The sequence below is a fragment of the Gorilla gorilla genome, chromosome 16, assembly GCF_029281585.2.
Source record: "Gorilla gorilla gorilla isolate KB3781 chromosome 16, NHGRI_mGorGor1-v2.1_pri, whole genome shotgun sequence".
NCBI classification, from domain to species: Eukaryota; Metazoa; Chordata; class Mammalia; order Primates; family Hominidae; genus Gorilla; species Gorilla gorilla.
The window spans coordinates 28157525-28181064 of record NC_073240.2 but is presented as its reverse complement, the minus strand read 5'-3'; the positions used below and the strand labels follow the sequence as shown (position 1 = coordinate 28181064).

The window sequence follows — 23540 nt, the reverse complement described above, 5'->3', positions numbered from 1 at the left end:
ATACTTGGAGAAATAAATATTTCAAGAATATTTTTAAACATTCTAATTGTCACAGTAAAGAAAATGGATTACATTTTCCTGTAAGACACAGAACTTTTCAACTGTCTCAACTGTCAATTCCTCTGTCTGGAATGGCTGGAATCCAGGAATTCCTATTAGAATTGTGTAAGTGTATACCTATAGTATTGTGATATGAATAATTTGTTTATTTATTCAAGCAACACATATTTCCTAAAATGCTGAGTGTTGTGGGTGAGCACTGACTATGAACATGACAGATGAGGCTGTTGCTCTTATGGAACATTCTAGAAGAAGTGAGTCAACACAGCAAGGATTACAGCACAATAAAAAATATCACTGGCTGAGTACTGGGTACTGGTCACCTTTGACCAGGTGACCTGTAATCTGAGATGCAAAAACAAAAAAGAATTGCCCGGTTGAGATCTGAGGAGAAACACCCCCAGAGGGGCACATTCCAGATTGTTCAGTGATGTCACTGGCATTGTCATAGTTTATCCTAATCTGTGATGTATGGCAGGTGTTAATGACCCCATTTTGCAGACAAGAAAGCTAGTCTGGGGAGAACAATACACTCTCCATGCTTCTTAAACAGACTGCATCCTATTGTGCTTACGTATATGCAGAACCTAAATTCTTCTGAATAAATGTGGAATTGATCCCCAAAGTATATGTCCAAGGCTCTTACTTGTGAAAATAACTTACAGCTGCCAAATTTCAGAGGGCAAGCGTGCGCATCCATCGGGAAGTCCTCAAGCTGCATGGGGCACTCTGCAGAGATGGTCAAGCTGAAAAATAAAAGATGAAGACCTTTGAACCACTCTCTCACTCTAGCCATTCACTGAGCCACCATCGTGTCCCAGAAAGCCATATTAAGTACTTTTAAAAATTAATGTCTTTTATGAGATTATCTGAACTATCCCCACCAAATTACGTAAGTTTGTGTTGTAGGTGAATATCATTCAGAAATAAGGCTTAAATCAAATCTACTCAGCAGTTCGGTGGCTTAGGGTGTGTACCTATACATATATTACTGCTTGTAAAACAATTTAAGATGCCTTTAAAAGTTATTTATTCTTTGTTTCCTATCCCTTATTGAGCATTATCATAAAGCTTTCCTTGACGGGACTGAGAACATGCATTTTCTAAAATGGCTTATAAGCTCAAAAAATATAAATGTAGAATAAATGCACATATATTCGTAGAATATGGGAAAATACAGAAAAAGTTGAAGTAATACAATTACAAATATCTACTATTTCACTTATAACTTCACGTGGTACATTTAGTGCAGAGTTTTCCTACACGCCCAAATTTTGACCGGAACCTGGCTATAACCATTGTGTAATGGGCCAATATGAAACTGTATAGTAAGTGAACCTGTATTATCATAACAATCTTCTGGTACACCCTAATTATTATTTTTTAATCCAGGCCTAGTCTTCCAAATTATAATATCACTGAGCACTACCACTGTCACTGGTAACTACAATAATGATGGTAACAAGAGCTGGCATGTCTGTGCCAGGCAGCCTGTGAGGGATTCTACCTGCATTGACTCATCTCACCCTAACAGCACGGGGAGATCTGGTGCTATAACCAACTCAGTTTACAAAGAAGAAAAGTGAGGTGCGGATATTAAGGAATTCGGGGCCTAGAATGCAGAGCTGCTCAGTGGTGGAGCCATGACAATAACAATCACCCAGGCTACCTGGCCCTGGCTGCAGAGGTCCCTGAAAGGCACCACCACAGGCGGCATAGGCAGGGCTCTGTTGTGTAGGAAGCCAGTGCACTCTCAGAGCCGCCACACTGTGGTGCTCTGATTTCTCTACCACCTTTGCCAATTACGGATGATTCTAAATTTTATTAATGAGCCTATCTTCTGTTCGTTAGTTTTTCTTTCCATTATTTAAAATAAATGAAATTACATACAATGAAAGATGAAGATACAAAACGTTCAACTTCAAGTGCATGTTATAATTCTATTTTTAGAGCAAATAATAATTCAAGGTTACATTAGTGCTATTGTTCATTCCTTGTTATATAAGACTGAATGTCGCTGATTAGCCTAGGGTGAGAATCAAAACATAAACATCCATTTTTGCTTTTACTACTTCCTTCTGTGAAAATAGATTAACCTTTTGCTGTTAAATTGATCACATAATTCACATGGTAATTGCAGACTGAGTAGTCAATGTATGTATTTTCTGAATGAAACTAAAATACATGTCAGTGGAAGGGAGGTCTGTCCATCAAAGATAGGAAATCTTCTGTTGCCACAACTTTTGACGGTAGGTTTCCCTAAAGATGGAGTGACTCACAGACGCTTGTGTGTGTAGATGACCTAGAACACAACACAAAAGTCTCACATTCAGGCAAGGAGAGGATTTTTTTTTTTTTTTTGAGACAGAGTCTTGCTCTGTTGCCCAGGCTGGAGTGCAGTGGCACAATCTTGCCACACCACAATCTCCACTCCCGGGTTCAAGCAATTCTCCTGCCTTAGCCTCCTGAGTAGCTGGAATTATAGACGCCTGACACCACACCTGGCTAATTTTTGTATTTTTAGTAGAAATCATGGTTTCACCATGTTGGCCAGGCTGGTCTCAAACTCCTGACCTCAGGTGATCTGCCAGCCTCGACTTCCCAAGGTGCTGGGATTATAGGAGTGAGCCACTGCATCTGGCTGCGAGAGGAATTTTTAAATGATCTTCCACACATATTCACAGAATAAGAAGATAATTATAAACATCGACCACTTCACTTATGATTTCACCTTCATTTAGCCCTGAGTTTTTCTACATGTACATATATTTTCTTTTCATTCTTGGTATATAAAAGTCAGTCTTGTTTATACCTAACATTAGAACAGAAGTACTTCCCCATCACCAAAATCTTTATATAATCATGACATTGAAAGGTTAAATATTTGATTCTAGCATCCATGTGTATGTGTGTGTTTCTGTCTGTATGTGTAATTATCAATTAGCTGCTGCTGGACTTTTATATTATTTTACCTGATAAATAACCTGCAATTGACCTCTTCAATCATAAATTATGAAAAAGGGCTGTTATTAGAGACTATGAAATTGGTAAGGTAAATAAAAAAAAACTTATTGGAATTAGGAAAATTAGAACTTTTTAAAAAGTCACCTATAAGGATGGCATTCAGCCAACACAAAGGAAAACAGGTTACTTTATATGGTTGTTAGCAAATTTAAGCAATTTGTCAAGTGATGCAGTACTGGAACAGAGAATCTCAACGGGTCAGATGTGTTCTTGAGGACAAAATCACAATGATCTGAAAATATCTAGAATTTCCTTAAGAAGGAAGACTTTAGTCAGGAAATAGGAAGTATATACAAAGCTGTAAGATTAGATCCATAGCAATAAATGTGAAGACGAGCACACGAGGAAACAGCACTGCGGGAGTTTAGAGAACACTTCTGATCAGGAGAGGCATGCTTTGTGCTCGCCTGTGGCCTTGGCTGTAACAGGAACACGCGGGGCTCACATGGGAGCAGTCTGAGGTGGGCTGGAGGGGAGGGCGTTTCAAGTGACCTGATTGTCTTAGCCCAGCTGTGCTACTGAAGACCTCAACCAGCAGCCCTGGCTTTACCCTTTGAGTCTTCTGACAAAGATGCTAACAACACTATAACCCCACACAGTCTATGCTATCGTCAGGGTGGATATGGAGATGGTCGTCTTCTCTCCAGACACTGCCATGTCTGCCAGACCCCGGCAGGCACTCAGTTTCCCACTGGGTCTGGAGACAGCCTAGAAGTCAGTGTACGGGCTGAATTCCTGACAACTTGGAGAGTCCGAGTTACCCCCAACCCCTTGCTCTGTGCTGGCATCCAGCTCCAATCCACCAGGCCATTGCAGGCACCAGACCTGACGTTTCTGTTGCATGCACCTACTCTCAGAGCAGACCCCAGGGAAGCCTCATCCCAAAGGCCCCGTGAGGCACTCTGCCAGCTCCTGGTTCATTCCTCCTCCTTTCCTGGCCAACACCGTGTGTTTATAAAAGGGACCAGAGCCGCTCCTTCTGCCATGGTGAGCTTCATTCTAGCTGTTTGGCCCTGAGAACTGCCCACCTTCCGAAAATTACTGCACTGACAATGTTGAAAGATGGCATTCTGACAAGGAATGCACACCAAGGAGCTGGCTTTTAGCATATTGCAGGAGTGTGTGTGTGTGTGTGTGTGCATGCAGCAAGGGTGGGGGCAGGGAGGGTACACAAACACAGGTGGACAGCATTTAGCTGGATCTAAAAAAAGGACACTTTTAAAGAAAAAATAACTCCAGTAAAAATGTAAAAAAGACAGTTTTTCTACAATTACCATCTCAATAAATGCTATTATTAGAGCCTTGTGACTTCTTCTCCCAATTTTATAGAGCCCCTTAGAATTAGAATTCTAAACCTCAGGAAAGTATACTTCATCTATGATAGTGTCTCTCCTCTAACACATGAATGTATTATTCATATAAATCTCTCAATAAGAACTGTTTCAGCCTCAGTGAGGAAATAAATTTAAATTTTCGATCCCGCTAAACATTTCAAAAATGGCCTATGCTTTTATAATACTCAAAAAGTATCTCTCAGTGAAAGAAAGCCTTCTATTCATGGGGCTCTTGAAATGTGGAATGCTTTGATGTGGAACCAGCCGCCTCCACACAGAGCTGAGATCAAGGCCTCTGTGGAGTGGGTGACTGTCATAGCGCAAGAGAGACAGCTAGGTCACCTGCTTGAAACCCTCACTTTTTCGATAAAGAAAATCAAGCCCAAAAGGTTAAGAAACTTGACTGTGGAAAGACTTCACTGAATTACTGGAAGACCCAGGAATCCAGTATTTTTCCAAAGGTCCAATTTCTGTTTTACTTCCAATTTCTGTTAAGACATTCAAGCATTCACTTATTGAAGCATAATGTCCCATTTTTGAAGAACATCTTGATTTTAGGATAAGGAAATGGGATTTTTTTTTTTTTGACGGAGTCTCGTTCTGTTGCCCAGGCTGGAGTGCAGTGGCATGATCTTGGCTCACTGCAACCTCCACCTCCCAGGTTCAAGCTATTTTCCTGCCCCAGCCTCCAGAGTAGCTGGGATTACAGGTGTCCACAACCACGCCCACCTAATTTTTGTATTTTTAGTAGAGACAGGCTTTCACCATGTTGGCTAGGCTGGTCTCAAACTCCTGACCTTGTGATCCACCTGCCTCGGCCTCCCAAAGTGCTGGGATTACAGGTGTGAGCTACCACGCCCGGTCGGGCATTTTTATAATTTAAGATAATTGCTTCAACTTGGATTTATGTCATCGTAATTGAGGGCTTAGGGTCCTAAACTCAAGAAAGAGCTCTCTGCTTGGTCAGGAGCAGCTGATGGATGAAGAGTGCTTTATGATGGGTAAAATGGCCAAATTCTAGAGTAGCTTTGCTATTAACTAATTGTGTGACCTTTGTAAAACTGCCTAACCAATCTGGTCCAGTCTTCTTGTGTGAAAAAAAAGAAAAAAAAACATTTATTTCATTCTCTGAAATAAATAACTGATAGGTATAAAAAGGGTAAAAAGGCTTTGGCTATTACCAGTTCAATGACAATGAGGTGATTAAAGAAAGTCTCCAAAATTCTACTAAAATCTTCTTCAAATCGAAGCCTTCCTCATTCTTGTGGAAATCCTGCATCAATGCAGTAGGTGTGACAGTGGCAGGCAAAATAACAGCACTGCAAATACGTCCATGTGCCAATGCACAAAACCCCAAACCTGTGAGTATGCTACCTCACTCAGCAAAAGGGCTTTGCAGATGTGATTCATTTAAGGATCTTGGGATGGAGAGATAATCCTGGATTCTCCATGTGAGCCCAATACAATCACAAAGGTCCTTCTAAGAGGGAGACAAGAGTGTCAGATTCAGAGAAAAACATGTGATGAGGAAGCAGAGGTCGGTGCAAAGTGGCCAAGAGTCTAAGAATACAAGTGTCCTCTAGAAACCGGAAGAGGCAAGAAACAGCCTCTCCCCTAGAGCGTCCAAAAGAAATGCAATCCTGCCAACAGCTTGACTGTAGCCTCCTGGGACCCTTTTGGAATTACAAGACAATAACTTTGTTGTGTTTTAAGCCAAAATTTGTATTTCCTATTGATGCTATGACAAAATGGTGGTCTCCAAAGATGTCCATGTCCCAACCCTTCCTACCTGTCAATATGTTTCCCTCATAGCAAAAAGGACTTTTCAGATGTGGTGAATTTAAAGCTTTAGAGATGGGAGGTTTTCCTGGGTTATCTGGGTGGGACAAATGTCATCACGAGGCCATGTAGAAGAGGAAAATGGGAGTGTCAGGATCACAGCAGGAAATCTGATGGCAGAAGTGGAAGCAAGAGTGACGCAGGACCATGAACCAAGGAATCTGGCCCCTCCAGAGGCTGGGAGAGGCAAGGACACAGATTGTCCCCTAGAGAAGCCAGAAGAGAGGCCATCCTGCCCACAGCTGCATTTCAGACACACAAGACCCATTCCAGACTTCTGGTCTCCAGTGATGTGAGAGAATAAATTTGTGTTGAAAAGCCACTAACTATGTAGTAATTTGTTAAGCAGCAACAGGAAACTCATACAAGTCTAATGACCAGCAGTTATTGTGCCAAAGAGCAGCCCCATGCATATTTTGAAATCATTTTCACAAAGGTGACAAATAAATTTAGTAATATTAGCCAATTTGTAAGTAGCTCACATCATGTTCACTGCAGTGAAAATTCAGACTTTGATAATGAAATAGACATCTCATGTGAGGCATCCTAGCTGGGTCAGTTATTGAACAGCATGCCGTGCCTCTGCTGGAATTACTGGAAACATGACCTCCCTGTGAAGATGCTACCCGTGACTCTCAGGCAATACAGGAATTTATTTAGGGACCCTTGAAATTCAGTATCAACACAGTATCTAAAGATTGATGCTACAGAAAAGAAATAAGACTTAATTTCATCATGATCTTTGTCTAGTCCTGAGAGGCCTTGTAAAAAACACACCAATGCTTAACTTAGAAAACTTTCTATGCACCAGAGCTGTGCCCATCAGAAAGCCTGCAGGGTTTGGAGACACAGGGTTTGGCATTCTGCAGCTGGCATGATGGCAGGCAATATTCTTCTATTGGGCTGCAGCCTGACTCTGGTGCCTCTGGTGTACTCATAGCTGCAAGTCTGTGCAGGGCTTATTCAGCACGCCAGTAGGGATGCTGCTGGTGAATTTTCACTCTACACCTGAGTCACATCCTTAGCAAGGATGGAAGAGGAGATTCACATCACGCACACGGAGCATAGTTTGTGCTATGAGTGGGGCGTCTTGGAAAGGAAACCCAGCTGTAAGGATTACAGGCCTGTTTCCCTATAACTGACTCAAATCAAGATTAGCAAATGAAGATATACTGATCCAAATATTCAATTAAAAAGAACTGGCATACATATGCATGCATACAAATGTATAAATACATACATACATATATATTTAATAAGTTACTGATGCTAGCAATACAGGTAGCCTGTTTCTCCTTCAGAAACTTTCCCATGAGCCCTGCCTGATGCCCACATCCTGCCTGGCTAGACTTTTCTCCCCTGTACTGCTGTGCTCATAAAAATAACTCCAAATTTGTTTACTAAAGAAAAGAATGCACGGATGTATTTGTTTTATCATATGCAGTCAGTATCATGATGTACCATATGTGTTATTTGTATACCTGTAGTTAGGCATTGCTTAATTTTCTAGGAACCTAACTTCAGCTTACAATAATATTTCAAGGAAAAATGTATTCTGAAGCTCAGTCAACTATATGAAAACTGAACTTTTGGAACAGAAACGTTGGTAAGTCAGGATCAGAGTATGTCGGAACCCAAAGGCCACTGCCAGGTTCAGCAATTCCCTTGCCTTTTTTTCTGACTGTGACGTGTGTACTGGTTCCATTCTGTGATGGTTGTAGATCCACTGCAGTTGTGTTTGATCCAGACAAGAACTGCAGACCTAGTTTCTTTCAATGCCTGGCCATTGTGATTGTCCTGGTTTGCCAACCTCCTAAGGATCTTTACCTTAGCACTAAGTCTGACCCCGTCAAATCCAAAGCAAGATTTTGCCTGTCATAAGAAATAGATGAGACATCAAGTCCTGCTGCGGGGCAGGAATGGGGAGTAGGCAGCAGAAAGCTAGAAGAATAAAGTGTACATTGACCTATTTTATACATAATAGAATTTAAACTCAGTGAAGGGCAAGCTTTTAAAAGTCAACTTAGGGTATTACTGAAATTTTAAAGTCTTTCAAATAAGAATACACTAAAATGATCCACGCTTTGGTTTGTATTACTGTAGAGTTCCTTGCTTTAAAATATCTGCTATTGAGATAACAAAGTGTCTCCTTTTTAAAAATAGATCCAAATTATACGGCTTACTTTGAGTTTGAATTACAGATTTCATGAATTATTTTAAGGCTAATGGATTTCTTTTGTATCCCTGAATGTAGTAAGGAGGTACATGAGACCAACCATCAGAATTATACTGGGCTAAAACTTCTCACTGTGCTTTGCACTATTAGGATCCTCATTCCTCTTTGGCCACTGAAAAGAAGATGTCAGCAATTCCTATTTATGTTGGGAAAACCATCGTAAGTTTGATAATTTTGAGATGTTAGTATATTTCTTATCCAAAAGAGATATAAAGTATATTGATCTATTTTGATTAACATAGCTGTTGCTTTTTTCTAATGCTCATGTTTCTCAGGAGGACATTGTAATAATTGACGTGAAATGGAATTATTTTTGTTTAATTTGTTATGTGCGTCTACACACTCCATAATAAATCTTTGTAACAGATCAAATGTAGGAAAATACACATAAGCCTGAATGATTTTTTAAAAATACTACAAAAGAGAAACAGCACAAATCCACAAAAAAGGTTCTTTCTCACAATAAAATTCAAAGTTTAACTTTAAGAAATTAAAGCATTTATTTCATCATAAAGCTAGGAAAGAAGAGGCTGAGGAAAGGTATACGTAATGAACAAGGGCTGTAAAGCTCCCACTTATACCAGGAAATCTAAGAGGTCATGTGCATGCCCAGGGCTGGACACATACTAAAAAAATACCTAAAAAGACCCAAAGTTTTCATGTCTGGCTGACCTTCAAACTCCACACAAGAAGAAAGCAAAGTTATAGCAATGTTGTAAACTATCTGGCTAGGCACTGAAAGAGTGTTTTAACATGCACACAGACCCTATCTGCAAAGACTGAGAGAGGCTTTTATTGTTTTGGTTTTTAAATTTTGGTTTCAGGCATTAAAAATATCTCTGTCAAATCATTAGTTGACCAATGAACTAAAGGAAAGAGTGGCCCTGTAGAACAAACAATACAGATTTCACAATATTAGCTCAAAAACTCACCAAACAAGCAAACAACAATAATCACAACAGGCATAAACAAACAAACAAACAAACAAAAACCACTATGGACATGGGAGAATATAACATCCAGGGTCACCACATTATAATAATCAAAATATCCTGTTTTCAAGAAAAAAATAAAATGCATCAAAGAAACAATGGCCTGTTCAAAGGGAAAAATAAAAGAATGAAAACTGTCTCTGAGGACACACAGACATTAGACTTACTAGAAAACATGTTAAATCAACTGTCTTAAATATCAAAGATCTAAAAGAAATAAGAAAATAAAGGAAACCTGGAGAACAATGTCTCAACAAATAGAGAATATAAATAAAAACAAGTTATAAAAAGAACCAAAAAAATTCTGGAGGTGAAAAAAAACAACAACTGAAGTAAAGAATTCACTAGAGGGTTTCAACAGCAGATTGTTCAGGTAGAAGAAAGATTAAGATTCAGCAAATTTGAAGATAAGTCAAATGAAATTATCCATTCTGAGGAGCAGAAAGAAAAAAATGAAGAAAAATGAACAGAGTCTAACAGACTAACAAGACACCATCAACAGTATCAAATTATACATAATGGGAATCCCAGAACAAGAGAAAAAGAAGAAAGGGACAGAAAGAATATTTGAAAAAAATTATGGCTGAAAATGTCCCAAATTTTATGAAGGAAAAGAAACTCAATGAACTTCCAGTAGTATAAATTTAAGAGATCCAGACTGGGATGCATTATAATCAGACTTTCAAAAGCCAAAGATGAAGAGAGAATCTTTAGAGCAGCAAGAGAGAAGAAACTTATGCACAAGGGATCCTAAGTAACATAAATAGGTGATTTCTATCAGAAACCATGGAAGCCCAGAGGTGGTGGGAGGAAATACTAAATGTGCTGAAAGAAAAAAAAAACTTGTCAACCAAGAATTCTACTTCCAACAAAATGATCCTTCAAAATGAAGAAGAAATTATGATATTCCAGATAAACAGCCACTGAGGGAGCATTCCAAAATCAGTTAATGTACCCTTCATGTTAAAACTCTCAACAAACTATGTACTGAAGGAACATACCTTAAAATAATAAGAGCCATCTATGACAAATCCACAGTCAACATCATTCTGAATGGGCAAAAGCTCGAAGAATTCTCCTTGAAAACTGGCGCAAGACAAAAATGCCCTCTCTCACCACTCCTATTCGATATAGTACTGGAAGTCCTGGCCAGAGCAATCAGGCAAGATAAAGAAATAAAGGACATCCTAATAGGAAGCAAGGAAGTCAAACTATCCCTGTTTGCAGATGACATGATCCTACATCTAGCAAACCCCATAGTCTCAGCCCAAAAGCACCTTCAGCTGATAAATAACAAAGTTTCAGGATACAAAATCAACATAAAAAATCAGTAGCATTCCTATACATCAGGAACAGCCAAGCCAAGAGCCAAATCAGGAATGTAATCCCATTCACGATTACCACAGAAAGAATGAAATACCTAGGAATACAGCTCACCCAGGAGGTGAAAGAGCTCTACAATGAGAACTATACAACACTGCTGAAAGAAATCAGAGATAATACAAACAAATGGAAAAACATTCCATGCTCATGGATAGGAAGAACTGATATCACTAAAATGGCCATACTGCTGAAAGCAATTTACAGATTCAATGCTATATCCTATCAACCTACCAATGACATTCTTCACAACAGTAGAAAAACTATTTTTAAAATTCATATGGAATCAAAAAAGAGCCTGAATAGCCAAGGCGACCCTAAGCAAAAAGAACAAAGCAGGAGACATCATTCTACCCAACTTCAAACTATACTACAGATGTACAGTAACCAAAACAGCATGGTACTGGTACAAAAATAGCTGCATAGATCAATGGAACAGTACAGAGACCCCAGAAATAAGGCCACACACCTACAACCATCTGATTTTCAATTAAACTGACAAAAATAAGCAATGAGAAAAGGACTCCCTATAAATGGTGCTGGGATAACTGATTAGCCATATGCAGAAGGTTGAAACTGGACCCCTTTTTTACACCATATACTTAAAAGTATATTAAAGATGGATTAAATACTTAAAAGTAAAACCCAAAACTATAAAAACCCTACAAGACAACCTAGGCAATACCATTCTAGTCATAGGAATGGACAATGATTTCATGACGAAGATAGCAAAAGCAACTGCAACAAAAAGCAAAAATGAACAAATGGGATCTAATTAAACTAAAGAGCTTCTGCACAGCAAAGGGAACTATCAACAGAGTAGGCAGACAACCTATAGAATGAGAGAAAATATCTGCAAAAGTCTAATATGCATCTGACAGAAGTCTAATACCCAGAATCTATAAGGAACTTAAACAAACTTACAAGAAAAAAAAACAAAACATCCTGTTAAAAAGTGAGCAAAGCATGTGAACAGACACTTTTCAAAAGAAGACATACATGCAGCCAATGAGTATATGAAAAAAAAGCTAAATATCACTGATCATTAGAGAAATGCAAATCAAAACCACAATGAGATATCATCTCACACCAGTCAAATGGCTATTACTAAAAGGTCAAAAAATAACAGATGCTGGTGAGGTTGTGGAGAAAGGGGAATGCTTATACACTGTTGGCTGGAGTGTAAATTAGTTCAACCATTGTGGAAAGCAGTGGGGCAATTCCTCAAAGACCTAGAGGCAGAAATATCATCGACCCAGCAATTCTGTTACTGAGTATATACTCAGAGGAATGTAAACCAGTCTATGATAAAGAGACATGCACACTTACATTCATTATAGCACGACTCACAATACAAAGACAAAGAACCAACCTAAATGCCCATCAAAGTTAGAATCAATGAAGAAAATGTGGTACATATACACCATGGAATACTATGCAGCCTTAAAAAAGAAGATCATGTCCTTTGTGGGGACATGGATGGAGCTGGAGGTCATTATCCTTAGCAAACTGACACAGCAACAGAAAGCCAAATACCACATGTTCCCACTTATAAGTGGGAGCTAAATGATGAGAACACATGGATGCAATGAGGGGAACAGCAAACACTGGAGCCTTCTTGAGGGTGGAGGGTGGGATGAGGGAGAGGATCAGGAAAAATAACTATTGGCTACTAGGCTTAATACCAGGGTGACAAAATAATCTATAAACAAACCACTGTGACACAGTTTATCTATATAACAAACCTGCACATGTACCCCTGAACCTAATATGAAAGTTTTTAAAAAACAAAAATCAATTAATGTAATCCATTACATCAACAGGCTAAACAAGAAAAATCACATGTTCATATTAATAGATGCAGAAAAAGCATTTAACAAAATCTAATACTTGTTTATGATAAAAACTTTCAGTAAATTGGGAATATGGGGGAACTTCCTCAATTTGATTTTTTAAAAATCTACCATAAACCTACAGCTAACATCATACTTAATAGTGAGAAATTAAAAGCTTTGTCACTAAGATCAGGAACAAGGCAAGGATGTCTACTCTCATTACCCTTTCCACATTATACTCAAAGTTCTAGCTAATGTAATAAGACAAGTAAAGGAAGTAAAATTTATATAGATTAAAGAAAAAAAGAAACAAAATTGCGCTTGAGCACAATTGAGCTTGAGCATGCTCATCTATGTATAAAATCTGAAAGAATCAACAACAGAAAAGTCCTGGAACTAATACATGAATAGAGTAAGCTTGCTGATACAAGGTCAATGTATGTAAGTCAATTATTTTATTATATATCAGCAATGAACAAATGAAATTTTAAAGACACAATACAAGTTACATTAGCACCCCAAAGTGAAATCTTTAGGTATAAACCTAACAAAATTAGTATATAATATTTAGGGGAAAAACAAGAAAACTCTAATAAAATAAATTAAAGAACAAAATGGAGATAAATTCCATGTTCATTCATAGGAATACTCAATATTGTGAAGATTTCAGTTCCTCTCAACTCAATTTACAGACGCTATGCAATGCCAATCAAAATTCAAGCATGTTGTTTTGTGGATATTAACAAACTGATTCTAATATTGATATGAAGAGGCAAAAGACCCAGAGTAGCCATAATGATATAGAGGGAAAAGAACAAAGTCAGAGGACATACACCACCCAATTCAAGACTTATAAAGCTATAGTAATCAAGACAGTGTAGAACTGGTGAAAGAATAGACAACTAGATAAATAGAAGAGAACACAGTCCAGAAATAGCCACCCAAAAATACAGCCAACTGATATTTGACAAAGGAGCAAAAGACCATACACTGAAGACGAGACAGTCTTTTCAACAAGTGCTGGACCAAATGGGCATGCACGTGTATAAAGATGAATCTAGACACTAACCTTATACCCTTCACAAGAATTAACTCAAAATGGATCACAGATCTAAATGGTAAATGCAAAACTATAAAACTCCTATAACATAAGAGAAAATCTAAATGACTTTGGGTTTGGTGATGACTTTTTAGATGAGATACCAAAAGCACAGTCTGTGAAAGTAAGAATTCATAAGCCGAATTTCATTAAAATTAAACATTTCTGTTCTGTGAAAGACACTGTGAAAAGAATGAAAAGACAAGTCATACAGTAGGAGAAAATATTTGCAGAAGGCATATATGACAAAGGGCTGTTATCCAAAATATTCAAAGAACTCATAAAACTCAGTCATAAGAAAACAACCCAATTAAAAAATGATAAAAGACCTTAACAAACATCTTACTAAAAAAGACATACAGATGATAAATAAGCATATGAAAATTTGCTCCACGACATATGTCATCAGAAAAACACAAATTAAAGCAACATTGAGATGTCACTACACATCTCCTAAAATGGCCGAAATCCAGAACACTGCCAACAGTAAACACTGGAGAGGATGTGGAGCAAGAGAAACTTGCTCATTAACTGCTGACGTGAATGCAAATTGGTTCAGCTACTTTGGAAGGCAGCTTGGCAACTTCTTACAAAACTAAACAAACCCTTACTGTATGATCCAGCAATTGTGCTCTTTGTATTTACCCAAAGAAATGGAAAACTTATGCCTACACAAAAGCCTTCACAAGAATGTTTATACCAGCCTTATTCATAACTACCAAAACTCGGAAGCAATCAAGATGTCCTTCCATAGATGAATGGATAAACTATAGTGTATGCAGATAATGCAGTGTTGTGCCAAGGAAACTCAAATGCATTTTACTAAGTGAAGTGAGCCAGTTTGAAAATATGACACACGGTATGATTCTAACTATTTGACATTCTGGGAAAAGGCAAAACTATAAAAGAAGTAAAAAGGTCAGTAGTTGTCAGGGGTTCAGGGGAGAGAGGGATAAAATTAAGCAGAGCACAGAGGATTTTTAGAGCAACAAAAATACTCCTGTGATATCATAATGGTGAGTACATGTCATTATAATTTTGTCTGAACACACAGAATGTACACCACCAAGAGTGAACCCTAATGTAAAGTATGGACTTTGGGTAATAATGATGTGTCAATTTAGGTTCATCAGTTGTAACATATGTGCCACTCTGGTTGGGGATGTGTAAGGAGGGAAGCTATGCATGTGTAGGGACAGGGGTTTATGGAAAATTTCTATACCATACTCTTAATTTGTCTGTAAACCTAAAACTGCTCCAAAAATGAAATTCTTTTAAAAATACATTCTTTAAAAACTGAGGGAGTTCGTTGCTATAAGACTTGCCATATAATAAATGCCAAAGGAATCCTTTAGGCAGAGATAAAAGGACACAAGAGGATAACTCAAAACCATATCAAGAACAGCAGTAACGGTAATGATGTAGGTAAATATAAAATCAGTATGATGATATTTTTGATTTGTCACCCATTTTTTATCCCATATGACTTTAAATACAAAAAAAATTGTATAATTATTTAATAATGCATAAAATAATGCATAAAATAATAATTGTAAATCTATGTTAATAAATATTTACAAATCTATGTTATACAAACTATGTGTAAAGATACAATTTATGACAATAACAATGTGAGGACAGAGCTACTGGAGCAAAGTTTTTTATATATGACTGAAACTAAGTTGGTTTTAACCCAAACCAGATTGTTACAAATTTAGATGTTAATTTTATTCCGCAGGGTAACCACTAATAGAATAATTTAAAAATATACAGTAAAAGAAATTACATGAAAATTAAAGTGGTATGCTAAAAAACATCAATTAAACACAAAAGAAGAAATGAAAGAACTGTAGAACAAGAAATGAATAAGCAATATAGCAAGCAAATAGAAAAAAGGGAGAAAGTCCTTCCTTTCAGCAATTATATTAAATGTAAATGGACTAAATACTTCAATTAAAAGGCAGGTATTGGCAGAATCGATATAGATATATAAAATAATTCTTTATCATGTACGAGGACTCATTTTAGTTCCAAAACCATAAAAAAGTCAAAAGTGAAAGGATGAAAAAGGCATTCCATTGAAATCAAAACCAAAGAGAACTGTAAGACAAAATTTGTTGCAAGAGACAAAGATATTACATGATAATAAGTGGCTCTGTTCATCAAATTGTATAGAAATTATAAACATATATGAAACTCAAAATGGAAACTCAAAAATATATCAGACCAAACTAACAAACCTCAGAGAAAAATACACTATTCTGCAATATCAGTTGGAAACCTCAATATCCCATTTTCAATAATGAGTAGAGTATCTAGACAGAACATTGACAAGACTTTGACTATACTATAAAGCAACTGGACTTAACAGGCATATATAGAACACTCTATCCAACAAAAGCAGAATACACACTCTTCTCAAGCACACAGGGAGCATGCCCAGGATAGACAATCTGTTCAACTACAAAACAAATCTCATACTTTAAAAATGTAAAATCATACAAAGTATCTCTTCTGACCAAATGTAATGAAACTAGAAATCAGTAACAGAAGGAAAATTGAAACTTTCACAAATATGTGGAAATTAAACACATTTCTAAATAACAAATGGGTCAAAGAGTACATCATAAGAGAAATTTTAAAAATTTTGAGGGCAGGAATGATGGCTCACACCTGTAATCCCAGCACTTTAAGAAGCCAAGGCAGGAGAATTGCTTGAAACCAGCAGTTCCTAACCTGCCTGGGCAATATAGCAAGACCCTGTCTCTACAAAAATAAAAGAAATTAGCTGGGCATGGTGTCATGTGCCTAACTACTTGGAAGGCAGAGGTGGGAGGATCACTTGAGCCCAGGAGTTCAGGCTACACGGAGCTATGATGGCACCCTGTCCCTAAAAAAAGAAAAAAATGTTGAGATAAATGACAACAAAAACCCAAGTTATCAATACTTATGGGACTAGCAAAAGCAGTACCTGGAGTCAAATTTATAGCTCTGAATGCCCACATTAAAAACGAAAAAAGATTTCAACTGATAACTGAACTTTACACATTAAGGAACTTTACACATTAGAAAAAAAAAAAAAGAGCACGCTAAGCCCAAAGGTAACTGAAAAAAGGAAATAAAGTTTGGGTAAATGAAATGGAGACAAGAAAGCCCATAGCTTGTTGGGCTTACAGGCAGGTCAGAGGGAATGCTGACTGGGGATGTGAAGGCCCACAGGGTCCCTGCCTACAGGTGCCAGTCTTCCATCCTACAGATGTTGCTGCTTTCAATCGCTGGATCTCCTCTTCCACAATTCTGAATGCCTCTGATAACCAATGAATACTTTGAGCTAATATTTATAATGCCATTTAAGCACTTTGTTTTAACAACGCAGACTCTTTCAAATGATGGCACCACATCCCCTCTCTGGGGAGTGGAGAGAAAGGGTGCTTGCTGAAGCGTGTGGGTGAGTGGATAGAAATTTGATGTATAAAGTGACACTCAGAAGCCCACCTGAGGGTAGCCTCACCAGCACGGCTGTACAGCATCCTCCACTATGCAAATATTTGGTTTATGTTTCCCATGGGCCTTGACTCACTGAACAGAGGATTTGTTTTTCCATACTTGGAGACTTGACAGCAATTTTCCACCTATCTGCCAATCAGTAGCATTCTTCTCAATTTCTAAGAAAGTGATCCAACCCTAAATCTCTTCTTTCCAGTGCACGTTTCAAAATGCTCTATTTTCTACCACGGCAACTCATTTTATGTCAGTCTATCATTACCCCTAAGTGGCCAGGCAAATATTCTGGGAACATCTGGAGTTTCTGTGAATGAGGAAATGTTGCAGGTTGTTCTTGCTATCGTTTAAATTATTGAGCTCTGAGTTACCAGTCCCCAAGTGTCATGAACTTGGAAGAGGTGCATTATTTTTTAGAAAACAATGTGATAAAATGGGCACTAAAAAGCCCCTCCGTGGGTCAGTTGCATCCCCGAGACACGGGGGATGTTCGACATGTGATGTTGACTGGTCTACTTCTTTTAAGTTAGTGCAGCAAAGAATCAGAGACTTGTGATGGAGGAATTGACATGTAACAGGGAAAGTAACGAGAGGCATCTTGTTCCACCCTCTCTGTGATTAAAAGACATTTGAATCCTGAAACTTTAAGTGTTATCAAGGGGGAACTTGTACTCCTGTTGAGTTTGTAAAGAAATGGATTGACACCTTGAGTGTGAAGTTGATGCAGCATATCCGCCGAGTCAGGGCTCTTCATTTGCACAGCACTGGAGCTTCTGTAGTAGTCTGCTGAGGCTGCCATTACAAAGTACCACAGGCTGGGTGGCTTAAACTACAGACATGTATTTTCCCACAGTTCTGGAGGTAGAAGTCTGAGATCAAGGTGTCGGCAGGGATGGTTCTTTCTGAGGCTTCTGTGCTTGGCTTGCAGATGGCTGTCCTCTCCCTGTGTCCTCGCATGGTCTTCCTTCTGTGGGTGCCTGTGTCCTAATCTTCTCCTCATTGTATAAGGATCCAGTGATATTGGATGAGGGCCCTTCCTAATGACCTCAAATTCATTTAATTACTTCTTTAGAACCCCTTCGCCAAATGCAGTCGCATTCTGACAACTGAGAGGTTAGGACTTAAGAATTTGGAAGCAACAAAGGCATGTCACATAGCTGCTTTGGCTGGTTAAAATTCACGCTCATGTATTCGCTATAATGGCAGTGAAGGGACCTCTCTTTCCATGGGTGCTGTCATAAATGTGTTGTAAATGTGTTTACATCTAGAGATGTAAAAATCTACATCTCTACATCTCTAAGGTGTAGAGATTTTTTTCTCTACATATTAATTTACACTGCTTAAATTCACATAATAAAACTTTTTGAAAACATATAGAAAAATAAATCACCCGAGGAAATGGAGCAGTGATATAGATACTTGCTCAATCACCTTGGGCCAACTTGGTGATGACTGGGTTAACCAGGTGGTAAATTAGCGTCCTTCTGATGTTTAATTCACACTCATCACTAGGCAATTTCTTTTTTCCTTCATATACTCCCTCAACATCTTTAGGCCAGTGTGTATAATCACACTAGCAGTTCTCATTGTAAAAATAAACCTACCAACTCCTATTTTGGGGTACTATAAATTGAAATAATAAATTATTGCAAAGTAGTAATTGCTTAACACATGGACCTGGTTAAATGAAAAGATGGAGAAAATCTTGTGATTGTTTATTTCTAGTAAACATTATTTGTTCTTCCCCTAGAAAAATAAAAACAAATTTGGAAGCAACAGAATTCAGCCCATAGTAATATCCAATTAATTTTCATTTAATTAATTGAAACCCACTGGGTTTCTGGCCTGACAAATGATGGGAGAGAGACTGACACAGACCATGAGGAAATCTACTCAAATTAGTTAAATCATGATTGTTGGTCAGCGAGATTTTAAAGCAGGGTTAAAACATTTGAATTTCGGAGAGAAATTATGTCCTATTTCACACACCTCTTTTGTAAAGCTTGTTTTGGCTACTTTGCAGAGACACCGATAAATGTTTGTTTCTTTGGAGACAACATGAACACACTTACACAAAGACACTTCGGAGCCCTTAAAAAGGAAGAAAATACATTCCAAATCATTGAAGACTCTGTATGATGTCGGGCAAAGGAGCGGTCAGCGGTTGCCCAGCAAGGGAATGACTGAAGGGTGGGAGCAATGGGCACTGATAACCCGGAGGAAGAATGTGCGACCACAGGGTGCAGGGAAGGGTGGAAGGGGATCCGGTCTACTGTGCATGGAGGCAGGGGGAGGCTGGTCCAGCTCTCGGGGAGACTCTGTACCCAGCATGGCCAACAGGAGCTAAATGAATATCTCTGGGTTGGGTGCTGTGAAAAAACTGTTTTCACTTATATTTTCTTTTTCTTCTTCTTCTTCTTCTTCTTTTTTTTTTTTTTTTTTTTTTTTTTTTTTTTTTTTTTTTGAGACGGAGTCTTGCTCTGTCGCCCAGGCTGGAGTGCAGTGGCGCCATCTTGGCTCTCTGCAACCTCTGCCTCCCGGGTTCAAGCGATTCTCCTGCCTCCGCCTCCCGAGTAGCTGGGATTACAGGTGAGTGCCACCATGCCCGGCTACTTTTTTTTTGTATTTTTAGTAGAGACGGGGTTTCACCCTGTTAGCCAGGATGGTCTCTATCTCCTGACCTCGTGATCCGCCAGCTTCGGCCACCCAAAGTGCTGGGATTACAGGCGTGAACCACCGCGCCCAGCCTCATTTATATTTTCAACAAGACTAGAAGACAGGTACTATTTCTACTCCATAAGGCATGAAGCAGTTGGATAACTTCTCCCAAGTCACACTGTTAGTGACGGAGTTCGGATTGCACCCCAAGCAGAATAGTGGCAGAGCCTGCACAGGCACAGAAGTGGAATTACGAATGCGCAAGTTAGTCCACAAGCTACAAATCTTTAACATGGTAAGTCCGGGTGGTCTTTTACGTTGGTCCTGGCATCCATATTCAGAAGGAATAATATTAATAGGAGAGAGAATCTGGCAACAAGGAACCAGCTGTGGCAGTGGCAGCCATCTATGAGGTGGGGGGACTGAAGGGTGAAGGGGGCGGCAGGTGGGGTGAGGACGTGGTGGGCGACCTGCAGCAGTAGCCAGGGGCTAAAAACGAAGGGCTTGTGCCCCCGGGTAGAGAAAGAACGAAAAGGAGCCATCCATACATAAAACCAGCTGGTTAGCAGAGAACCAGGCAGCAGCTCCTGTTTGAGAAGAGCTCTGGGCTCAGTTTCAGACCCCAGCAGGATGCCTGAGAGGGGGCGCCCAAGGAGCCACCGAGAATGAAATCAGGGCTTGGGTGTGTTTTAAACCATGTCAGAAAATAGAATAGACAGAAGTCGGACCCACGGAAACAAATGAATTTACAGAAAAGATACTCAAGACGGAGACTGGAAGACAAAAACATTGGAGGAACCAGATATTCTGCGGCCGGACTGTGCCTATGGATCCGCGGGGCTTCAGAAAGGTCCCAGAACTGAGTTCCATCACCTGCAAAATAGGGACACCTCCCCCGGTGAGCGCACAGCACACCGCCAGGCGCTACATATAACATCATTCCTAGAGCCAGGACCAGAGAATACAGGAAATCAAAGGTTCATGCAGCCGAGAATGACGAAGGCCAAGGGATTCCGATGAAGGAAACTGAGGGGAAACTGGATTTGACCAGGAGAAGAGGCTTGACATCATGGGACCAGCTCTTACAAGTAGGTGACAAAGAACAGCCATCTGACGCCACGGAAATCGCAAATTGTGTGGAAGAGGCGCAGGCAAGAGCCCGGGGGGAAGGAGGGGCCCGGGATCGTTCCGGGAGCGCTGCCCGCACCATCTCACCCGGGGACCCACTGGCTGCCCGCGAGGCCGGCAGTGAGAACAAACGCTGGGTGCAGGCGCGGCCTGTGAAGGGGTGGCCCCGGGACGCACACCGGCCTCTCTGGAGTCGAGGTTTGCGTTGCTAGCCTGGCCTGAAGAAGGAAAAGCAACCCGAGAGAAGTGTAGTGGATACGCGGGAATACGCATCCCTCCCAAAAGGCTTCCGTTTCCACGTTTGTCCAAGTGAAGGCTGGGCTGCTCGCAGAGTCTGGGCCCAGGTCCGGCGCCGTCTGGGCAGGGCTTCTGCCCGGGCCGCTGCGCTCCAGCCTCCGGCACTTGGCTTTCTCAGTGCAAAGAGCGTCTGGGGAGCAGAGGGGGCGCGCGGAGAGAACTGGATCCCCTCTCCAGTCCTCGACCTAACACTCCTGGAGGCCCAAAGGAAACAGTGACCAGCCTTCAAGCAAGGGTCCTTGGAATCTGTCCCCGGCCACCTTTGAGGTCTGATTTCCTGCTGCCCCTTGACCGGCTGCCGCCGCCCCGTGCGCACATAGGTCTCACGTCTTGCACTCTGACGCCCCGGTCCATGCTGCTGCCCACGCGGGTCCCCGGGCCCAGCCTCTCCACCTTCGCAGCTCGAGCTCACCCCAGACTCCGTGCCCACCGCCTGGTCGCCGGGCCCTACTCCCCGCACCCCCAGACTCAGCCCCTCGCCCATTCCTGTGCCCCCAGATCCTCCTGTTTCCCCTGCGCCACTCCAGGGTGAGCAGGCCCTGGGCTCCGCAAACAGGGCTCAGTGAAACTGTGAGTGGTCGAAGGGATGGGCGAGCGGGAAGGACACGAGGCACAGAGGAAGGGGAGCCCTAGGCAGCCCGACCAGCTGCGGTCCTCCCCACCGCTGCTCCCATCAGATCCACACGCAGGAGGGAGGTCCAGGCCCAGGCCGTGCCCTGCTCATAAAGAACTTCACATAGGGACCTGAGTAGGGGCAGTCACACACACGCCACACACCATACACACACACACCGTACTATACACACACACACGCCACACACGCACCACACACACACACCATATGCACACACGCCACACACCATATACACACAACTATAAACACACGCCACATACTACACACACCGCATGCACACACACACACACCATACACACACACCACATACCATACACACACACCACACACCATATACACACAATACACACACACTCCACACACTATACATACACATCATACACACGCACCACACACACCACATGCACACACTGTAGACACACGCTACACACCATACACACACATATACACACACACCACACACTACATACACACACCATGCACACACAACACACCATACACATACACCACAGCATACACACACACCCCATATAGCCCCCACACACACCACACACCATACACACAACACACCACACACAACACACCATATACACACACACCACACACCATATACACACAACTATGCACACACCACACACTATACACATACACCATATGCACCACACACGCCATACACGCACACACGCTGTACACACACACACGCGCCACACATCATACACACAAATATACACACACCACACACTACATACACACAGCATACACACACAACACACCATACACATACTCCATATAGTCCCCCCACATGCTACACACCATACACACACAACACTCCATACACACACAACACGCCATATACACACAACACACCATATACACACACGCCACACACCATATGCTCACACCATACACACACACAACACACTATACACACACACGCCACACACCACATACACACCCCACACACGCCACACACCATACACATAGAAACACGCCATACACACACACTAGACACACACATGCCACACACCATACACCCCCAAACACGCCACACAGCGTACACACACAACAGACACACCACACTCCATACATACAAACACACCATACACACAACACACTACACACACACGCCACACCCTATACACCCCCCACGCGCACCACACACCATACAGACTCACACACTACAAACACACACTCACGCATCCATACACACATCACACACACACAACCTCATACACACACACACCACACATACTCATACACACCCACACACTGCTCCATCCTCCCCGCACAACTTGCTCAGAGAAGCCTCCGGAAGCCGGCCAGACCTCTCCTGCCCCAAGGGGCTCCTTCAGCTGATTCCATCCCACGATCCTCTTCTTCTCCACGTGTGAATGCTAACTGACAGTAACAGCCCCTCTGCTCGGACCTTATTAATATTGCTTGAAGCAATGCAAAAAACTTGAGATCCTATTGAGAAGAAAACTAATTTCAATAATAAAACTTTAGATTAGCAATGGGTATTA

The 23540-nt window shown here is 40.7% G+C and overlaps 1 protein-coding gene across 4 annotated transcripts in view; it reads right to left on the bottom strand.

Moving 5' to 3' along the window:
- Nucleotides 1-23540, bottom strand: part of GABRA5 (gamma-aminobutyric acid type A receptor subunit alpha5) — an 82610-nt gene that overhangs the window by 33534 nt on the left and 25536 nt on the right. For all 4 annotated transcript variants that reach the window (XM_019011345.4, XM_019011344.4, XM_019011346.4 and 1 more), the window contains exon 7: nucleotides 724-806. In XM_019011345.4, coding sequence (XP_018866890.1) covers nucleotides 724-806 — 83 coding nt within the window. The remainder of the gene's footprint in view (nucleotides 1-723; nucleotides 807-23540) is intronic.